The sequence below is a fragment of the Callithrix jacchus genome, chromosome 7 (assembly GCF_049354715.1).
Source record: "Callithrix jacchus isolate 240 chromosome 7, calJac240_pri, whole genome shotgun sequence".
Classification (NCBI taxonomy): domain Eukaryota; kingdom Metazoa; phylum Chordata; class Mammalia; order Primates; family Cebidae; genus Callithrix; species Callithrix jacchus.
In genome coordinates, this window is record NC_133508.1 from 32,541,829 (window position 1) to 32,564,178 (window position 22,350).

Genomic DNA, 22,350 nt, shown 5'->3' on the forward strand with positions numbered 1-22,350 from the left:
CTATTATTTTGCTGCAGTCTATGTATCCTTTCAGGTTTTTTAATGTTTGCTTTATATATATAGATGCTTTGAGTTGTATGCATATATACTGTGTGAGTATTAAAAATGATTAGAGATATCATCTATTGTATAGCTAACATGTTTTCTAAATCTTTCTAGAGAAAACTTATGAGTACACTTCACCCTATGCAACTGCACCTTCACCCTATGTGACTGCACCTTCAAAAGCAATTTATAGAATGTATAAGGCTGGTTCAAGCTTATCTAAAAACAGTAAATTTCCTTTACTGAATCAACTCCCTTCAGGTAATTTTTAATATGTTTAGTATACAATGTGATTTTTAAAATAAAGCTACAACTAAATGTAAATAACCAAGCTGTAATAGCTTAGTCATATAACAGTTTAGCAAAGCATTAATGAAAGTAAACTGTGAGTTAAGTTTATCTAACATATGATTATTCTTAGCAGATAAGTAGCGTCGCTGGCATGTTTCTTCCTCCATTGTGACAAAATTGGAACTCCATTTCTTTTCTCCACCTTCTTGTCTTGTTCACTACTATAGATTTTGTGGATGACTGAGATAAACTTATTTTATAATCTCTTTCTTATATGTATATGTCCCTCTTTTATTTAATCCCAGGGAGAGCATACAATAGAAAGATAACATAAGGATAGGTGAGAAGAAAAGTATATCATAGGTTTTGTTTTTCCCTTCCTTTCATCACCATATACCTAGGCTTCTAACTCCATTAATATCTAAGAACTAAGATTCAATTCTTATCTGTCGCTCCAGAGGCATCATTAAATATTTTCTACAGTTAATTGAGTTTGACACTTTTTTTTTCATAGACATGGAGTGTTGCTCTGTTGCCCAGGCTGGAGTGCAGTGGCACGATCTTGGCTCACTGCAACTTCTGCCTCCCAGGTTCAAGCAATTCTCCTGCCTCAGCTTCCCGAGAGTTTGAACTTTTTTAAAAATTTAGATGATTTTTCTTTGATTTATTCTGTGTGCTAAATAAATGTCCATGGCACTTTCTATCCATATAGGTTCTAAGTAAAATATCAAAGGGAAATGCAGAAAGATGACTATACTTTAGTTTTTTACTATATACAATATAAAAGGAAAAAGAAAACAATGAAAAGATATTTGGACTTGCTGCTGGGAAAGCAAGTGAATGTAAGCAAAGAAAGTGAAATCCATCTTCTTTCCCAGTGAGATAGAAGAAAAAAATGGTCAGAAATTATATATAACAAAAGAGGAACATTTAAAATAATAAGCAAAATCCTGGGCTTCAGTGGATACAAAATAAAGTTGACAAGATATGATAGGACCGAAAAGGGAAGTTTATTGGTTGACACTTTTAGCTTTTTTTTTTTGAGACAGAGTCTCCAGGCTGGAGTGCAGTGGTGCAATCTTGGCTCACTGCAACCTCCACCTCCTGGGTTCAAGCTATTCTCCTCTGTCAGCCTCCTGGGTAGCTGCATCTACAGGCATGCACCACCATACCCATCTAATTTTTGTAATTTTAGTAGAGACGGGGTTTCACCATGTTGTCCAGGATGGTCTTGATCTCTTGACCACGTGATCTGCCCAACTCAGCTTCCCAAAGTGCTGGGATTACAGGCATGAGCCACCGCCAGCTTCTCAAGCTGGGTCAGTCATCTTTCATTATCTTTTAGGTAAATGTAATTGATTTGGGGTTCACCTGTTACTTCATATCACCTTCAATACTACTTTTCATTAATGTAGTTCTGGTTTTTCCTATAACTTGAGTTTTCTTTTATAAGCCAAATTCTTTTATTTGATGAATATATTAATTACAAGCCCTAAAGAAAACAAAGAGGAGGAGAATAAAATTAATAAATTGTCTGAATAATCTATTATCTATATTTATACCTTATGATTAGAGATCAATAATAATGGTCTTCTGTTGTGGATTGAATGAAAATTATAATAGCATAATTTTTTAAAAAATTTCATGAAAGCATTCAGCCTTTGAATCTAAACATAATGGCAGATAAACATTTTTCAAGCAAACACTTGCCTTAAGGAATGGAAGTATTGAATGGTTTCATTTCTGTGCAAAAAATATACTGAAGAAAGTCAACATATTAATGTAAATTTCACTCACTGATTTTGAGAAGCTACCATCCAAATGTTTCACATTCTGCTTTTAATCTTAGCATTCTACCTCCAAATAAGCAGATGTTGAAACTAGTTTTAATTACATAGTTTTGTTTTTAGCAGTGCCCAAAATACATCTTTACAATTGTATTTCTAGTATCTCCTCCTTAATCATAGCACTAGATTTCTCACTGTGGGATATAAACTTTTTAAATTAAATGATAAAATGTTTTTATATAGAGATAAAAACTTATCTAAAAGTTTGCATTTTAATTATTCACATTTTTTGCTGTCCTGCAAAAAGACTCATTCTCTGACATCTTTATTTATGAAATTTCTAGTCTTTATTTTTTTTTAATATTTTTTACTTTTAGATCCAGGGGTTACATGTGCAGGTTTGTTACATGGGAATATTGCATGAGGATATGACTGGTCCCATCACCAGTCAGTGAGCACAGTGCCCAATAGGCAGTTTTTCAGCCCATGATTCCTTCCTTATCCTCACTAGGGATCTCCAGTGTTTATTGTTCCCGTATTTATGTCCATGCTTTCCCAAGGCTTAGCTCCTTCTTGTAAGTGACAATATGCTACCACATTTGGCTTTCTGAACCTGTGTTAATTTGCTTTAGTCTTTCATTTTTCTTGATTTGTACTCTTATAATGCACTCTTTTAAATATCAAATACCAGGCAAGAAAAAAATCAGAGAGAGAATATTTGTGTTAGGTAAGCTACTTCATCTATATTACTGAAAAAAAGCGGTAAGGAAACTGTGTTTTAGAAGACTAAGATTTATTTTGATATTTTAAAAGTTGAAATTACTTAATTTACCACATAATTTAATAACACTGTTCTCATTTTTTTTAGGGCATTCGAAAGTTGTTACCTTAAACCAAAAAACTATTGACTTTACAAATACTCTGCCTGCTGTGACCACAATTATAAAACCTACCTATAAAGGTAAAAGAATCACTATAATATAGATATATAAAATTAAATCTTATACTATATTCTCATTGTCTCTGTTTGCCAACCTCAAACCCTCTGGGCTTCCTCCTCCAAACAACTAATCTTATGAGTGAGGCACAGTTTCCCAAACCTTTCTTCAAACATGTAAAAATATGTTTATAAACACAGTGGTTTGTGGTTCTGAATAATAAGAGGATTATATGATTATCCTCCTCACTTTTGACCCAGGTAAATTGACAGAAATTTCTTTAATTTGTCACATTTTTAAGTTGCTGCATGATATTCTAAAATGTGGATGTGTCATAATTTATGATTCCTCTATTGAATAACATTTGATCATTGTTTTCTGCTACTACAAGCAATGGTGCAATAAATACCATTGTTCATATATATTTATATCACAGTGATTGCATTTCTATAAAAAAGAACATGTAAGTGAGGCTGGTGCATTAAAGGTATATATCCTTTTAATTTGAAGAGATATTAGCAAACTTTTCAAATTACTATAGCTAGTAGTTCTGCTAGTAAATGCATGAAATGCCAATTTCCAAGCATCTAAGCCAGAACTAGACTTTTCATGCGTTGGAAATACTAAATATATTAAATAATATTGTTAAGATGTCATTATCACTCAGTTATCTAAAGATTCAGTGCAATCTCTATCAAAATCCCAAATACTTTTTTTTTTTACAGAAAAATAAAAGTATATATTTTTTAATTCATAAGGCAGCAGTTCCCAACCTTTTTGGCAGCAGGGACCAGTTTCTTGGAAGACAATTTTTCCACGGAGTGGCAGTTGGGGAGTGGTTTTAGGATAATTCAAGTGCATTACATTTATTGTGCACTTTATTTCTATTATTATTACATTGTAACATATAATAAAACAATTATACAATTCACCATAATGTAGAATCAGTGGGCGCCCTGAGCTTGTTTTCCTGCAACTAGGTGGTCCTGTCTGGGAGTGATGAGTGACAGTGACAGATTAATGGGCATTAGATTCTCATAAGAAGCATGCAACCTAGATTGCATGCACATGCAGTTCACAATAGGGTTTGCACTCCTATGAGAATCTAATGCTGCTGCTGATGTAACAGAGGGTGTATATTGGATAGTAATGCCAGCAATAAGGAACAGCTATAAATACAGATGAAGCTTCTCTTGCTCACCTGCTCACATCCTGCTATGCAGCCCAGTTTCTAACTTGCCATAGATCAGGGCCTGGAGACCCCTGTCCCTATAAGGTATGCTGATAGTCAAAATAACCTTGATAAAAAACAGAACTGGAATACTTACACTTCATAATTTCAAAACTTACTGCAAAGCTACAATAACCAAAAGAGTATGGTACTGGCCTAAAGACAAACACACAGTTTGATGGAATAGGATAGAGAGCTAAGAAATAAACCCTCACATTTATGGGCAAATAATTTTTGACAAGAGCATGAAGACCAAGCAGTAGGGAAAAAATAGTCTTTACAACATATGGCACTGAAAAATCTAGATATCCGCATGCAAAATAATTGTTGTGTTGTGCCCTTATATTACACACACAAAAATTAAAATAGGCCCCAAACCTAAAACTAAGAGCTACACTTTAAAACCCTTAGAAGAAAACATAGAAGAAAGCCTTATATTGGATTTGGCAATGACTTCTTGGATGATACCAAACACACTGTCCAAAAAAATAGACATCTTAGACTTTATCAGAATTTAAAACTTTCAGTCATCAATGGAAAATATGAAGTGAAAAAGGCAAACCACAGAATGGGAGAAACCACATATCTGATAAGGTATTAATAATCCAGAATATATAGAGACCTCCTACATGTCAACTACAACAACAAAACTCAATTTTAAAATGGGGACAGGCCAGCCTTCTACAGAAACACAGTGTTGGCTGATCTGATCACTCTACCCTCTGGACTGAACACCCACAGCACCTTGCTGCCCTAGATCAGAATAGCCCTCTAAAGCCTGAGTTGCTGAGGTGTCCCACCTCCCTAGGAGTGAAGCCAGCATTGCACTGCTCCACACCTCCCATGGCCAAAGCCACAGATGTGCCCCCATCATCCTTGGACCCTTGCTACCACTGCATCTAACTTCACAGAGCCTGAGCCACTGCTGTGTCCCATTACTTCAGGGCTAAGAGTCACTACCTCTTCCTTGGTGCATGAGTTGCCACTGTGCCCTATTGGTTTTATAATTGCAACTGTACCTTGCTCATTGGGGCCTGATCCTTTGGAAACCCTCTTCCTTCCCAGAGCCATGCCATTGCTACACACTTAGGTGTGTAGCACCAGGATGAGTCACAGCAACATGCCTATCCCTGGGCCTGAGATACTGGGAAGTGCCCTAGAGTCACAATACTTGGCCTTATGGGACAGCAGCATCACCCATGCCTAAGAGAATAAACCTGAACCTACACCACAGGTGCCATGGCAGCTCAACAAGACACTGAGCCCCAGACTCCAGCTTCACAGGCACTCTGAGGACCTGTTCCCTGTAACACAGCACTGCTGTGGCTGCCTCTGGCCTGTGTCAGTCTCAACACCAAAAAAGGTGCCTTCAGGTAAATCTTCCACTATGGGGAAAACTAGAATAGAAGGATCTTTAAAGTCCTTTACACTAAGAAATGGACTCCACTACTGTATCTATTTAGAACCAGAACCACTGCACCTTGCCCAACTGATACCTGCAGACAATATCTGCAGGTGACAATCTCCCCACAGAAGCCACTATAAAAAAAAAATTAGAATTGCTGGCAAGATGGCCAAACAGGAACAGCTCCAGTGTGCAGCTACCAGTGAGACTGATGCAGAGGGCAGGTGATCTTTGCATTTCCAATTGAGGTAGCTGCTTCATCTCATTGGGACTGGTTGAATAGTGGGTGCTGCCCAAGGAAGGTGAGCTGAAGCAGGGTGGGGCATCACCTCACCTGGAAAGCACAAGGGGCCGGGGAACTCCCTCCCCTAGCCAAGCAAAGCCATTAGGGACTGCATCCTGCACTCCAGCTCAGATAGTCTGCTTTTCCCATGCTTTTTACAACCTGCAGACCAGAAGATTCCCTCCAGTGTCAACAACACCAGGGCCTTGGGTTTCCCACTCAAAACTGGGCAGCCATTTGGGAAAACACTGAGCTAGCTACAGCAGTTTTTTTTTTTCATAGCCCAGTGGCACCTGGAACACCAAGAAAGAACTCTTCACTCCCCTGGAAAGGGAGGTGAAGTCAAGGAGTCAAGTGATCTGGCTTGGCAGGTCCCACCCCCATGAAGACCAGCAAGCTAAGATCTGCTGGCTTGAAATTCTTGCAGCCAGCACAGCAGCCTGAGCTTGACCTACACTGTTTGAGCTCGGTCGTGGGAGGGGTGTCCACCCTTGCTGAGGCTTGTGTAAGTGGTTTTGACATCACAGTGTAAACAAAGCCACTGGAAATATTGAACTGAGCAGAGCCCATGGCAGCTCAGCAAGGCCTCTGTAGGGAAGACTTATCACTAGATTCCCACCTTGCTGGACAAGGCATCTCTGAAAAAAAGGCAGCAGCCCCTCAAGGACTTATAAATAAAGACCCCACCTTCCTAGGAAAGAGCACCTGGGAAAAGGGGTGGTTGTGGGTACAGCTTCAGCAGACTTAAATGTCGCTGCCTGGCACCTCTGAAGAGAGCAGCAGATCTCCCAGCACAATGTTCAAGTTCTGACAGACAGATTACCTCTTCAAGTGGCTCGCTGACCTCCATGTATCCTGACTGGGAGACACATCCCAGTAGGGGCTGACTTTAAACCAACTTTAAAACCAAACAGACTTTAAACTGACAAAGATCAAAAGAGACCTCATATAGGAGAGCTCTGGCTGGCATCTGGTAGGTAACCTTATGGGAGGAAGCTACAAGAGGGAGGAACAGGCAGCAATCTTTGCTGTTCTGCAGGCCGTGCTGGTAATTCCCAGACAAGCAGGGTCAGGAGTGGACCTCCAGCAAACTCCAGCAAACCTGCAGCAAAGGGGCCTGACTGTTAGAAGAAAAACTAATGGAAAGAAATATATTCAACATCCACAAAAAGGTAGATAAATCCATGAAGATGGGAAGAAACCAGTGCAAAAAGGATAAAATCATCAAAGTCCAGAATGCCTCTCCTCGCCAGAGAGATCACAACTCCTCACCAGCAAGGGAACAAAACAGGATGGAGAATAAATTTGATGAACTGACAGAAGCAGGCTTCAGAAGGTGGGTAATAACAAACTTCTCTGAGCTAAAAGATCATGTTCTAACCCAATGCAAAGAAACTAAGAACCTTGAAAAAAGGTTGGATGAAATGCTAAATAGAATAAGTAGCCTAGAGAAGAATATAAATGACTTGATAAAGCTGAAAAACATAGCACAAGATCTTTGCAAAGTTTCAATTGCCAAATTGATCGAGCAGAAGAAAGGATATCAGAGATTGAAGATCAACTCAATCAAATAAAAAGAGAAGGCAAGAAAAGAGAAAAAAGAGTGAAAAGAAATTAACAAAGCCTACAAGAAAGATGGGATTATTTGAAAATAGCTAATCTATGCTTGATCAGTGTACCTGAAGAGAACTGGGAGAATGAATCCAAGCTGGAAAACACTCTTCAGGATACTATCCAGAACTTCCCCAACCTAGCAAGGCAGGCCAATATTCAAGTCCAGGAAATACAGAGAATATCACAAAGATATTCCTTAAGAAGAGCAACCCCAAGGCACATACTCATCAGATTCACCAGGGTTGAAATGAAATAAAAAATACTAAGGACAGTCAGAGAGAAAGGCCAGGTTACCCACAAAGGAAAGCCCATGAGACTCACAGCAGATCTCTTGGCAGAAACCCTACAAGCCAGAAGAGAGTGGGGCCAATATTCAACATCCTTAACGAAAAGAACATTCAACCCAGAATTTTATATCCAGCCAAACTAAGCTTTATAAGTGAAGGAGTAATAATATCCTTATGGACAAGCAATTACTGAGAGATTTCATCATCACCAGATCTGCCTTACAAGAGCTCCTGAAGGAAGCACTAAACACAGAAAGGAACAACAATACCAGCCACTGCAAAAATGAACCAAATGGAAAAGACCAACGATACAATGAATAAACTGCATTAACCAATGGGCAAAACAAACAACCAGTAACAAAATGGCAGTATCAAATTCACACATAACAACGTTAATGTTAAATGTAAATGGCCTAAATGCCCCAGTCAAAAGGCACAGGCTGGCAAACTGAATAAAAAGTCAAGACCCATTGGTGTGCTGTATTCAGGAGATCCATCTCATGTGCAAAGACACACATAGCCTCAAAATAAAGGGATGGAAGTAAATTTACCAAGTAAATGGAGAGAAAAAAAAATCAGGGGTTGCAATCCTAGTCTCTGATAAAACAGACTTTAAACCAACAAAGATGAAAAGAGACAAAAAAAGGGCATTACATATGATGAAAGGATCAATACAAGAAAAGCTAACTATCCTAAATATGTATGCACCCAATACAGGAGCACCCAAATAAAACAAGTTCTTAATCACCTACAAAGAGACTTAGACTCAGGCACAATAACAGTGGGAGACTTTAACACTTCACTATCAATATTAGATCAACAAGACAGAAAATCAACAAGGATATCCAGGACTAGAATGCAGATCTGGAACAAGTGGACCTAATAGATATCCACAGAACTCTCCACCCAAAAGCCACAGAATATACATTCTTCTCAGCACCTTATCACACTTACTCTAAAATTGACCACATAACAGGAAGTAAATCACTCCTCAGAAGATGCAAAAGAATGGAAAACATAACAAACAGTTCTCAGACCACAGTGCAATTATATTAGAACTCAGGATTAAGAAACTTACTCAAAGCCACACAACTTCATGGAAACTGAAAAACTGGCTCCTGAAGGTTGACTGGATGAACTTATGAAGGCAGAAATAAAGATGTTCTTTGAAACCGTTGAGGACAAAGACACAACATACCAGAATGTCTGGGACATATTCAAGCAGTGTTTAGAGGGAAATTTATAGCAATAGATGCCCACATGAGAAGCGAAGAAAGATCTAAAATCAACACCCTATTATCAAATTTGAAAGAGCTGGAGGAGCAAGATAAAAAAAAAACTCAAAAGCTAGCAGAAGACAAGAAATAACTAAGATCAGAGCAGAACTGAGGGAGATAGACACACACACACACACAAAACCTTCAAAAAAATCAGTAAATCCAGGAGCTGATTTTTTTAAATGATCAACAAAATAGACAGATTGCTATCCAGATTAATAAAAAAGAAAAGAGAAAAAAATCAAAGAGATACAATAAAAAAATGATTAAGGGAATATCACCACCAATTTCACAGAAATACAAACTACATTCGAGATTACTCAACTCTATGCACATAAACCAGTAAATCTGGAAGAAATGGATAAATTCCTGGACACTTGCACCCTCCCAAGACTAAACCAGGAAGTTGAAACCCTGAATAGACCAATAACAAGGGCTGAAGTAGAGGCAGCAATTAATAGCCTACCAACCAAAACAAGTAAAGGTCCAAATGCGTTCACAGCTGAATTCTACCAGACATACAAAGAGGAGCTGGTGCCATTCCTTCTGAAATTATTCCCAACAGTACAAAAGAGGGAATTTTTTTATTTCTGCCTTCATAAGTTCATCCAGTCGACCTTCCCTAACTCATTTTATGAGACCAGCATCATCCTGATAGAAAACCGGGCAGAGACCCCCCCCCAAAAAAAAGAAAACTTCAGGCCAATATTCATGATGAACATAGATACAGAACTCTTCAATAAAATGCTGGCAAGCCAACTGCAACAGCAAATCAAAAAGCTTATCCATCACAATCCAGTAGGCTTCATCCCAGGGATACAAGGCTGGTTCAACATACAAGTCTATAAATGTAACCAATCACATAACTAGAACCAAAGACAAAACCATATGATTATCTCAATAGATACAGAGAAGGCCTTTGACAAAATTCAACAGGCTTTATGCTATAAACCCTCAATAAACTAGGTATCAATGGAATGTATCACAAAATAATCAAAGCTATTTGCGACAAACCCACAACTAACATCATATTGAACAGGCAAAAATTGGAAGCATTCCCTTTGAAATCTGGCATGAGACAAGGATGCCCTCTCTTACCACTCCTATTCAACATAGTATTGGAAGTTCTAGCCAGAACAATCAGTCAAGAAAAAGAAATAAGGGATATTCAATCAGGAAAAGAGGAAGTCAAATGGTCTCTATTTGCAAATGACATGATTGTATATCTAGAAGACCCCATTGTCTCAGCCCAAAATCTCCAGAAACTGATAAGCAACTTCAGCGAAGTCTCAGGATACAAAATCAATGTGCAGAAATCACATGCATTCCTATACACCAATAACAGACAAGCAGAGACCCAAATCATGAGTGAACTCCCATTCACAATTGCGACAAGGAGAATAAAATACCTAGGAATACAACTAACAAAGGATGTAAAAGTCCTCTTCAAGGAGAACTACAAACCACCACTCAAGGAAATAAGAGAGGATATAAACATAAACAAATGGAAAGATATTCTGCACTCATGGTTAGGAAGAATCAATATCGTGAAAATGGCCATACTGCCCAAAGTAATTTATAGATTCAATGCCATCCCCATGAAGCTACCAATGACCTTTTTCACAAACTGGAAAAACCCACTTTTAACTTCATATGAAACCGAAGGAGAGCCTGCATAGCCAAGAAAAGCTGGAGGCGTCATGATGTCTGACATTAAACTATACTACAAGGCTACAGTAATCAAAACAGCAAGGTACTGATAACAAAACAAGAGACATAGACCAATGGAACAGAACAAAAAGAACAAGGTTGTAGGCATCACACTACTGGACTTCAAACTACTACAAGCCTATGGTAATCAAAACAGCATGGTACTGGTATCAAAACAGAGATATAGACCAATGGAACAGAACAGAGGTCTCTGAAGCAATGCCACACATCTACAACCATCTGATCTTTGACAGTCCTGACAAAAACAAGTAATGGGGGAAGGATTCCCTGTTTAATACATCATGTTGGGAAAATTGTCTAGCCATGTGCAGAAAGCAGAAACTGGACCCTTTCTGACATCATCAACTAAATTTAACTCCAGATGGATTAAAGATTTAAACATAAGAACTAACACCATAAAAACCCTAGAAGAAAACCTAGGCAAAACCATTTAGGACATAGGGATAGGCAAGGACTTCATGACTAAAACACCAAAAGCATTGGCAACAAAAGCCAAAATAGACAAATGGAATCTAATTAAACTTAATAGCTTCTGTACAGCAAAAGAAACGATCATTAGAGTGAACCAGCAACCAACAGAATGGGAAAAAAATTTTGCAATCGACCCATCTGACAAAAGGCTAATATCCAGAATCTACAAAGAACCAAAACAGATTTACAAGTAAAAAACAAACCCATCCAGAAGTGGATGAAGGATATGAACAGACACTTTTCAAAAGAAGACATATATTTGGCCAACAAACATATGAAAAATTGCTCATCATCACTGGTCATTAGAGAAATGCAAATCAAATCACATTGAGATACCATCTCATGCCAGTTAGAATGGCCATCATTAAAAAATCTGGAGACAGACGCTGAAGAAGATGTGGAGAAATAGGAACACTTTTACACTGTTAATGGGAGTGTAAATTAGTTCAACCATTGTGGAAGACAGTGTGGAGATTCCTCATGGAACTAGAAATAAAAATTCCATTTTACCCAGCAATTCCAATACTGGGTATATACCCAAAGGATTATAAATTGTTCTATTATAAAGATACATGCAAATCTATGTTCATTGCAGCACTGTTTACAATAGCAAAGACCTGGAACCAACCCAAATACCCATCGATGATAGACTGGACAAGGAAAAGTGGCACATATAAGCCATGGAATACTATGCAGCCATAAAAAACAATGAGTTTGTGTCCTTTGTTGGGACAAGGATGAATCTGAAAATCATCATTCTCAGCAAACTGACACAAGAACAGAAAATCAAACATGGCATGTTTTCACTCATAAGTGGGTGTTGAACAATGAGAACATGTGGACATAGGGAGGAAAGCATCACACACTGGGGTCTGTTGGAGTAGGTCTAGGGGAGGGACAGCGGGGGGTGAGGAGGGTAGGGAGGGATAATGGGGGGAGAAATGCCAGGTGTAGATGATGGGGGATGAAGGCAGCAAACGACCTTGCCATGTATATACTTTTGCAACAATCCTGCATGATCTGCACATGTACCCCAGAACCTAAAGTACAATTTAAAAAAAAAACTGCACAACTACATGGAAATTAAACAACCTGCTCCTGAATGACTACTGGATAAATAATGAAATAAAGGCAGAAATAAAGATGCTCTTTGAAACCAATGAGAACAAAGACACAACGTATCAGAATCCCTAGGACACATTTAAAGCAGTGTGTAGAGGGAAATCTATAGCACTAAATGCCCACAAGAGAAAGTAGGAAAGATCTAAAATTGACACCCTAATGATTAAATGACACCTAACGATTAAAAGAACTAGAGGAGCAACATCAAAAAAATTCAAAAGCTAGCAGAAGACAAGAAATAACTAAGATCAGGGCAGAACCGAAGGAGATCAAGACACAAAAAACCCTTCAAAAAATCAATGAATCCAGGAGCTGGTTTTTTGAAAAGATCAGCAAAATAGATAGACTGCTAGCCAGACAAATTAAGAAGAAAAGAGAGAAGAATCAAATAGATGCAATAAAAAATGAGAAAGGAGATGTCACCATCAATCCCACACAACTACAAACTACCATCAGAGAATACTATCAATACCTCTACACAAGTAAACCAGAAAATATAGAAGAAATGGATAAATCTCTGAACACTTGACCCTTCCAAGACTAAACCAGGAAGAAGTTGAATCCGTGAATAGACCAATTAACAAGTTATGAAATTCAGGCAGCAATTAATAAGCTACCAATCAAAAAAGGCCAGGACCAGATGGGTTCACAGCCGAATTCTACCAGATGAACAAAGATGAGCTGGTACCATTACTTCTGAAACTATTCCAAACAATTGAAAAAGAGGGAATCCTCCCTAACTCATTTTATGAGGCCAACATCATCCTGATACCAAAACCTGGTAGAGACACAACCAAAAATGGAAAATTTCAGGCCAATATCCCTGATGAACATTGATGCAAAAATACTCAATAAAATACTGGCAAACCAAATCCAACAACACATCAAAAAGCTTATCCATCACAATCAAGTCGGCTTCATCCCTGGGATGGAAGGCTGGTTCAACATTTTCAAATCCATAAACAATCACATAAACAACCAAATACAAAAACCACATGATTATCTCAATAGATGCAGAGAAGACTTTCAACAAAATTCAACAGCCCTTCATGTTAAAAATTCTGAATAAACTAGGTATTGATGGAATGCATCTCAAAATAATAAGAGCTATTTATGACAGACCCACAGTCAATATCATACCAAATGGGCAAAAACTGGAAGCATTCTCTTTGAAAACCAGCACAAGACAAGGATGCCCTCTCTCACCACTCCTATTCAACACTCCTATTCAAGGAAGCCCTCTCTCACCACTCCTATTTCTGGCCAGGGCAATCAGGCAAGAAAAAGAAATAAAAGGTATTCAATTAGGAAAAGAAGAAGTCAAATTGTCTCTATTTGCAGATGACATGATTGTATATTTGGAAGACCCATCGTCTCAGCCCAAAATCTCCTGAAGCTGGTGAGCAACTTCAGCAAAGTCTCAGGATACAAAATCAATGGCAAAAGTCACAGGCATTCTTATACACCAATAACAGACAAACAGAGAGCCAAATCATGAGTGAACTCCCATTCACAATTGCTACACAGAGAATTAACTACCTAGGAATACAACTTAAAAGTGATGTGAATGACCTCTTCAAGGCGAACTAGAAAACACTGCCCCCCAAAATAAGAGAGGACCCAAACAAATGGAAAGACATTCTGTGCTCATGGTTAGGAAGAATCAATATTGTGAAAATGGCCATACTGCCCAAAGTAATTTATAAATTCAATGCTATCCCCATCAAGCTACCATTGACTTTCTTCACAGAATTAGAAAAAAAAAAAATCTTAAATTTCATGTGGAACCAAAAAAGAGCCCACATAGCCAAGACAAAATGAAACAACAACAGCAGCAGCAACAACAACAAACAAAGCTGGAGGCATCATGCTACCTGACTTCAAACTATACTACAAGGCTACAGTAATCAAAACAGCATGATACTGGTATCAAAACAGAGATATAGACCAATTGAACAGAACAGAGGTCTTTGAAGCAATGCCACACATCTACAACCATCTGATCTTTGACAAACCTGACAAAAACTACCAATGGGGAAAAGATTCCCTATTTAATAAGTGGTGTTGGAAAAACTGGCTAGCCATAAAAACCATGATTCTCAGCAGACTGATACAAGAACAGAAAACCAAACACTGTATGTTTTCACTCATAAGTGGGTGTTAAGCAAGGAGAGCACATGGACACAGGGAAGGGACCATCACACACCGGGGCCTGTCAAGGGGAGGGGGCCTATGGGAGGGATAGTTCTTTACATATTCTGCAGATAAGTCTTTTATAAGCTATATGCAATATAAACACTTTTTCTCCATCTATAACTTGCTTGTTTGGTTAATGCTGTCTTTTTATGAGCAAAGTTTTAAATTTTGGTCAAGTCTTATTGAGTTTCCTTTAATGGTTACTAATATATTTGCTAACACTAAGGTTGCAAACATATTCTCCTATGTGTGCTTTAAGATGCTTTATACTTTGGGATTTTATATTTAGGTATATGATTCTTCTGGATTTCTGTGCAAGATTTGAGATAGAATTCAAGGTTTATTTGGTGGTTACACACAAATCGGTGGAAGTCATGCTGTATGTGAACTACTTTGCCATTATTGCAAGTGCATGCCCTTCTTTACTTCTGATACTATTTTTTTTATCTCTTTTCACATTCACATCTTTAAGAATGAGTAGTCTGACATGTTTTTCTTTTTCTTTGAAGTTTTAAACTTCAGGATTTCCTATGATTCCTTCTATCATTATGATTAAACATATTTTCCTAATTATTCTTCTAATTTAAATTGTATTTTTTAGCCTTAACACTCTAATCCAGAGTTTTGTATATATTGTGCAACAGGAGTTCAGCCTCTTTTCATTTTAATTATTGAATACTTCATCTTTAATCTTAAAAGCTATTTATGAAATATAAATTTATTTCTGTAGCTCTCAAAATTTCTGATTTTAATTGCATTATACTATATAGGTATGTGTGTATACATATGTATAGAGATAAATACATTTTGGAATTTGATATTTTACTATAGTAAATGATATTTCTATGTCTCAATACTTTTTCAGATCTTGTTATAAGTAGCCAACAATCATATTTACTATGTTTTTCAAAAAGGCATTGTCCCTTCTTGTTATATTTCTAAATATTTTCTAATTTTTATATTTTCTGTACTAGTAGATTTTGATTCTCTGTATCTACTGATCTGTCTCTAGTTTTGGGGGCAGTGGTTTGCACTGTGGCCTCAATTCTCAAATGGATCTAAGTTTGGTCAGCTTTTTCCTTACTGTGTGAATGGAAGCAATGACTTCCAAGCTCTTTACATGCCAGACAAGAAGTTGTAGTGTAATGTTCTCAAGATTCATCTATGTTTTAGCATGCATCAGTACATTATTCTTTTCTATTAATGGAATAGTCTGTACCACATTTTGCTTATCCATTCCCCAACTGGTGGACATTTGGATTGTTTTCACTTTTGGACTATTTTGAATGATGCTGCTGTGAACATGCATGTGCAAGTCTTTTCATGGATATGTTTTGATTTATTTTGGATAAATAACTATTAGTGGAATTGCTGGGTTGTGTAGGAAATTTATGTTTAATTTTTAGGAAGCTGCCACACTACTTTTTTAAACATCCCACCAGCACTGTGTGAGTGTTCTCATTTATCTATGACCTTGCCACCATTTGTTATTGTCTGTCTTTTGATGTCTTTGATGGTCATTGTAGCAGCTATGAATTGTTGATTTTTTTTTTTTTTTTGAGACAGAGTCTCATTCTGTTGCCCAGGCTGGAGTTCAGTGGTATGATCTTGGCTCATTGCAACTTCTGCCTTCCAGGTTCAAGCAATTTTCTTTCTCGGCCTCCCAAGTAGCTGGGATTACAGGTGCCTGCCACTACACCCAGCTAATTTTTGTATTTTTCTTAGAGACAGGATTTCACAATCTTGGCCAGGCTGGTCTTGAACTCCTGACCTTGTGATCCACCCTCCTCCACCTCCCAAAGTGCTGGGATTACAGGCATGAGCCACCATGCTCCGCTGAATTATTGATATTTTACACTAGAAATAATGCATATATACATAGTTAAAACACAAATGATATAGTATGCAATTAATAATTAAAAGCACTTTTCCTTTGCCAAATTCCATCTCAAAAGATAATTAGTCTCAAGTTTTTTGCATAACACAAAGAAAAAACATGTTTAGAGCACTATGCATTCTGTGCTGAAAGTCATATATATATTATACATATGCATATAATTATATTCAATTATAAAGGTATATATATTAAAATAAATGTAATCACACACCTTCTCTGCAATTTAAGTCCTTTTTTACTTCAATAGCTTTGTGGTGGTACAAGTGGTCTTTGGTCCCCTGGATGAATTGTATGGTGAGTAGTATTCCATTATGTATGTGTTTGTGTGTATATCCATACACACACACACACACACACACATATGTGTGTGCATATATAAATGAAATTTTTTTGTGTATATACACGTGTGTGTGTATATATATATATCTACACACGCACACACACATATATATATGTATACACACCACATTTTCTTTATCTACTCATCATTGCTTTTGGGGTCTGAGTCATAAATTCTTTGCCTAGGCCAGTGCCCAAAATAATTTTGTATAGGTTTTCTTTTAAAATTTTTATGGTTTCAGGTCTTACATTTAAGTCTTTAATCCATCTTAACTTTTGTACATGGCAAGAGATACGGATCCAGTTTCATTCTCTACATGTGGCTATTCAATTTACCCAGCATCATTTATTGAATTGGATGTCCTTTTGCCAATTTGTTTTTGTATGTTTTGTCAAAGATCATTTGGTTGAAGTATTTGGCTTTATTTTGGGCTCTCTATTCTGTTCCATTAGTCTACGTATTTACTTTTATAGCAGTACCATGCTTTTTATACCAGTACCAGTCTTTGTCATTAAATCTCTGCCTGATCCTATGTCGAGAATGGTATTGCCTAGGTTGTCTTCCAGGATTTTTGTAGTTTGGTATTTTACATTTAATTATTTCATCCATTTTGAGTTGTTTTTGTATAAAGTTTAAGGAAGAGGTCCAGTTTCAATCTTCTTCATATGGCTAGCCAGTTATCCCAGCACCATTTATTGAATAGGGAGTCCTTTTCCCATTCTTTGCTTTTGTCAGGTTTGTTGAAGATCAGATGGCTGTAGATGTGCGGCCTTATTTCTGTTCCATTGTTCTGTATATCTGTTTTTGTACCAATACCATGCTGTTTTGGTTACTCTAGCCTTGTATAATAATATATCTTGAAAGTATTTCCATATCAGCACATCCAAATCAATCAAATTCTTTTTAAGTCCGTTATATTTAGATCTACTATGGTTTATGAGCCTCTATTAAATAGGCACTTTGGTTGTTTCCATTTTTTCTATGTAACAAACAATGTTGCAACAAAGATTATTGAAATCAATAGATATTTTCTGACTCCATCTTAGTTTCCATTAGCTTGAAGATGAGTCTTCTGCCTAAAATTGACTTGCTGTTATTTCTTCCCTGATACTAATTTCATTGGTTCTTTTGTTGCAGTTTACAAATTGGCCTCTCACTTAAAACTGACTGATTTTTGAAGAACAATAGGCATATTAAGTATATACATTTTTTTGTATGCCAAAATACAAAATTCTAGTGTCTCCAGTAAGACTTCTTAAAGTGTGGTCTCTGGGCTAGCAGCATGGGCATCATCTGGGAACTTGTAAGAAATGCAGTTTCTTGGGCCCCAACCCCAGAAATACTGAATCAGAAGCTCTGGGTTCAGATCCAGAAATCTGTTTTAATAAATTGACTGAGTGATTCTGTTGCCAGCTAAACTTGGAGAACCATTATTTATATTTATACTGCTCTAAGTTGAGAATGTTGCAGCACCATTTCTTTTTTTTTAATTTTTTTAATTTTTTTAAATTTTTTATTGGATTTTAGGTTTTGGGGTACATGAGCAGAGCATGCAAGACAGTTGCATAGGAACACACATGGCAGTGTGCTTTTCTTTCCTTCTCCCCTTCACCCACATTTGGCATTTCTCCCCAGGCTATCCCTCCCCACCTCCCCCTCCCACTGGCCCTCCCCCTTTCCCCCCCAATAGACCCCAGTGTTTAGTACTCCCCTTTCTGTGTCCATGTGTTCTCATTTTTCATCACCCACCTATCAGTGAGAATATGCGGTGTTTCATTTTCTGTTCTTGTGTCGGTTTGCTGAGAATGATGTTCTCCAGATTCATCCATGTCCCTACAAACGACACAAACTCATCATTTCTGATTGCTGCATAATATTCCATGATGTATATGTGCCACATTTTTCCAATCCAGTCTATTATCAATGGGCATGTTGGTTGATTCCAGGTCTTTGCTATTGTAAACAGTGCTGCAATGAACTTTCGTGTGCATGTGTCCTTATAGTAGAACAATTTATAGTCTTTTGGATATATACCCAGAAATGGGATTGCTGGGTCAAATGAAATTTCTATTTCTAAGGCCTTGAGGAATCGCCACACTGTCTTCCACAATGGTTGAACTAATTTACACTCCCACCAACAGTGTAAAAGTGTTCCTTTTTCTCCACATCCTCTCCAGCATCTGTTGTCTCCAGATTTTTTAATGATCACCATTCTAACTGGCGTGAGATGGTATCTCAATGTGGTTTTGATTTGCATCTCTCTGATGACCAGTGACGATGAGCATTTTTTCATATGATTGTTGGCCTCATATATGTCTTCTTTCGTAAAGTGTCTGTTCATATCCTTTGCCCACTTTTGAATGGGCTTGTTTGTTTTTTTCCTGTAAATCCGTTTGAGTTCTTTGTAAATTCTGGATATCAGCCCTTTGTCAGATGGGTAAACTGCAAAAATGTTTCCCCATTCTGTTGGTTGCTGATCCACTCTAGTGACTGTTTCTTTTGCCGTGCAGAAGCTGTGGAGTTTCATTAGGTCCCATTTGTTTATTTTGGCTTTTGTTGCCAGTGCTTTTGGTGTTTTGTTCATGAAGTCCTTGCCTACTCCTATGTCCTGGATAGTTTTGCCTAGATTTCCTTCTAGGGTTTTTATGGTGCCAGGTCTTATGTTTAAGTCTTTAATCCATCTGGAGTTAATTTTAGTGTAAGGTGTCAGGAAGGGGTCCAGTTTCTGCTTTCTGCACATGGCTAGCCAGTTTTCCCAACACCATTTGTTAAACAGGGAATCCTTTCCCCATTGCTTGTTTTTGTCAGGTTTATCAAAGATTGTATAGTTGTAGATATGTTGTGTTGCCTCCGGTGCCTCTGTTTTGTTCCATTGGTCTATATCTCTGCTTTGGTACCAGTACCATGCTGTTTTGATTACTGTAGCCTTGTAGTATAGTTTAAAATCCGGTAGTGTGATGCCCCCTGCTGTGTTCTTTTTGCTTAGAACTGACTTGGCTATGTGGGCTCTCTTTTAGTTCCATATAATGTTCATGGTGGTTTTTTCCAGTTCTGTGAAGAAAGTCAATGATAGCTTGATGGGGATAGCATTGATTCTGTAAATTACTTTGGGCAGTATAGCCATTTTCACGATATTAATTCTTCCTAACCATGAACATGGAATGTTTCTCCATCTATTTGTGTCCTCTCTGATTTCGTTGAGCAGTGGTTTGTAGTTCTCCTTGAAGAGGTCCCTTACGTTCCTTGTGAGTTGTATTCCAAGGTATTTTATTCTTTTTGTAGCAATTGTGAATGGCAGTTCGTTCTTGATTTGGCTTTCTTTAAGACTGTTATTGGTGTAGACGAATGCTTGTGATTTTTGCACATGGATTTTATATCCTGAGACTTTGCTGAAGTTGCTTATCAGTTTCAGGAGTTTTTGGGCTGAGGTGATGGGGTCTTTCTTCTAGGTATACTATTATGTCGTCTGCAAATAGAGACAATTTGGCTTCCTCCTTTCCTATTTGAATACCCTTTATTTCTTTTTCTTGCCTGATTGCTCTGGCTAGAACTTCCAGAACTATATTGAATAGGAGTGGTGAAAGAGGGCATCCTTGTCTAGTGCCAGATTTCAAAGGGAATGCTTCCAGTTTTTGCCCATTCAGTATGATATTGGCTGTTGGTTTGTCATAAATAGCTTTTATTACTTTGAGACACGTTCTCATCAAATGCAAAACAACTGAAAGCATAACAAACAGCCTCTCAGACCATAGTGCAATCAAGTTAGAACTCAGAATACAGAAACCAACCCAGAACCGCACAGCTTCATGGAAACTGAACAACTGGCTCTTGAATGTTGACTGGGTAAACAATGAAATGAAGGAAGAAATAAAGAAGTTCTTTGAAACCAATGAGAACGAAGACACAACATGCCAGAACCTCTGGGACACATTTAAAGCAGTCTCTAGAGGAAAGTATATAGCAATAAGTGCCCATATGAGGAGAATGGAGAGATCCAAAATTGACACCCTATCGTCAAAATTGAAAGAGCTAGAGGAGCAAGGTCAAAAAAACTCAAAACCCAGCAGAAGACAAGAAATAACTAAGATCAGAGCTGAACTGAAGGAGATTGAGACACGAAAAACCCTTCAAAAAATCAATAAATCCAAGAGCTGGTTTTTTGAAAAGATCAACAAAATAGACCACAAGCCAGATTGATTAAAAAGAAAAGAGAGAACAACCAAATAGATGCAATAAAAAATGATAAAGGGGAAATCACCACAGATTCCACAGAAATTCAAACCATCATCAGAGAATATTACAACAACTCTATGCACATAAACTAGTAAACCTGGAAGAAATGGATAAATTCCTGGACACATGTGTCCTCTCAAGCCTAAACCAGGAGGAAGCTGAAACTATGAATAGACCAATAACAAGGTCAGAAGTTGAGGCAGCAATTAAGAGCCTATCACACAAAAAAAGCCCAGCTGCAGATGGATTCACAGCCGAATTCTACCAGACACACAAAGAGGAGCTGGTACCATTCCTTCTAAAACTATTTCAAACAATCCAAAAAGAGGGAATACTTCCCAAATCATTTTACGAGACCAACATCATTCTGATACCAAAACCCGGCAGAGACCCAACAAGAAAAGAAAACTTCAGGCCAATATCCATGATGAACATAGATGCAAAAATCTTCAATAAAATATTGGCAAGCCGAATGCAACAGCAAATCAAAAAACTTATTCACCATGATCAAGTAGGATTCATCCCGGGGATGCAAGGCTGGTTCAACATATGTAAGTCTATAAACATAATTCACCACATAAACAGAACCAAAAACAAAAACCACATGATTATCTCAATTGACGCAGAGAAGGCATTTGACAAAATTCAACAGCCCTTTTTGCTAAAAACCCTCAATAAACTCGGTATCGATGCAGCACCATTTCTATAAAAACAATAGGTAGTTAAGATTTATCTACCACTTTCCATTTTTATTGTTTATATTATTCATACATTTTGTTTTCCATGATATTATCTATAACAAAAATTATATCAACTAGAGTAAAATATAAAACTTGTTTTCAATTAACACATAACTTTTCTTTGAAGGGTTACATGCTGCTACCCGAAAATCTGTACTACACCCATACTTTTGAGAATGAAGGAAATTCTGAGCAAGATAAGCAACATGACAAATTGAGAAATGCAGCTAAGAAAATTGCAAGTACGGAAGACTTTTGAAAATAACACTGACTTGTGTGGATGATGCTTATTGAAAAATAGCCAGAAATACAGTGGATAAACAGGGTAGAAGATCATAGAAGGTCTGACAAGGCAGTGGTGAGTTTGAAAGTTTCAAATTACTTTCTTTTCTTTTTAATTTTAAACAAGGTATGCAATTAATCTTTTAAATCACAAATAATATTCACCCCACTCAAAATATT

General features: G+C 37.4%; 1 protein-coding gene across 1 annotated transcript in view; it reads left to right on the forward strand.

The window, feature by feature from the left end:
- CCDC7 (coiled-coil domain containing 7) overlaps nucleotides 1-22,350 on the forward strand; it is a 467,329-nt gene that overhangs the window by 423,447 nt on the left and 21,532 nt on the right. The window contains exons 44-46 of the mRNA XM_078329853.1: nucleotides 160-306; nucleotides 2,992-3,084; nucleotides 22,016-22,246. Coding sequence (XP_078185979.1) covers nucleotides 160-306; nucleotides 2,992-3,084; nucleotides 22,016-22,062 — 287 coding nt within the window. The 3' untranslated portion in view covers nucleotides 22,063-22,246. The remainder of the gene's footprint in view (nucleotides 1-159; nucleotides 307-2,991; nucleotides 3,085-22,015; nucleotides 22,247-22,350) is intronic.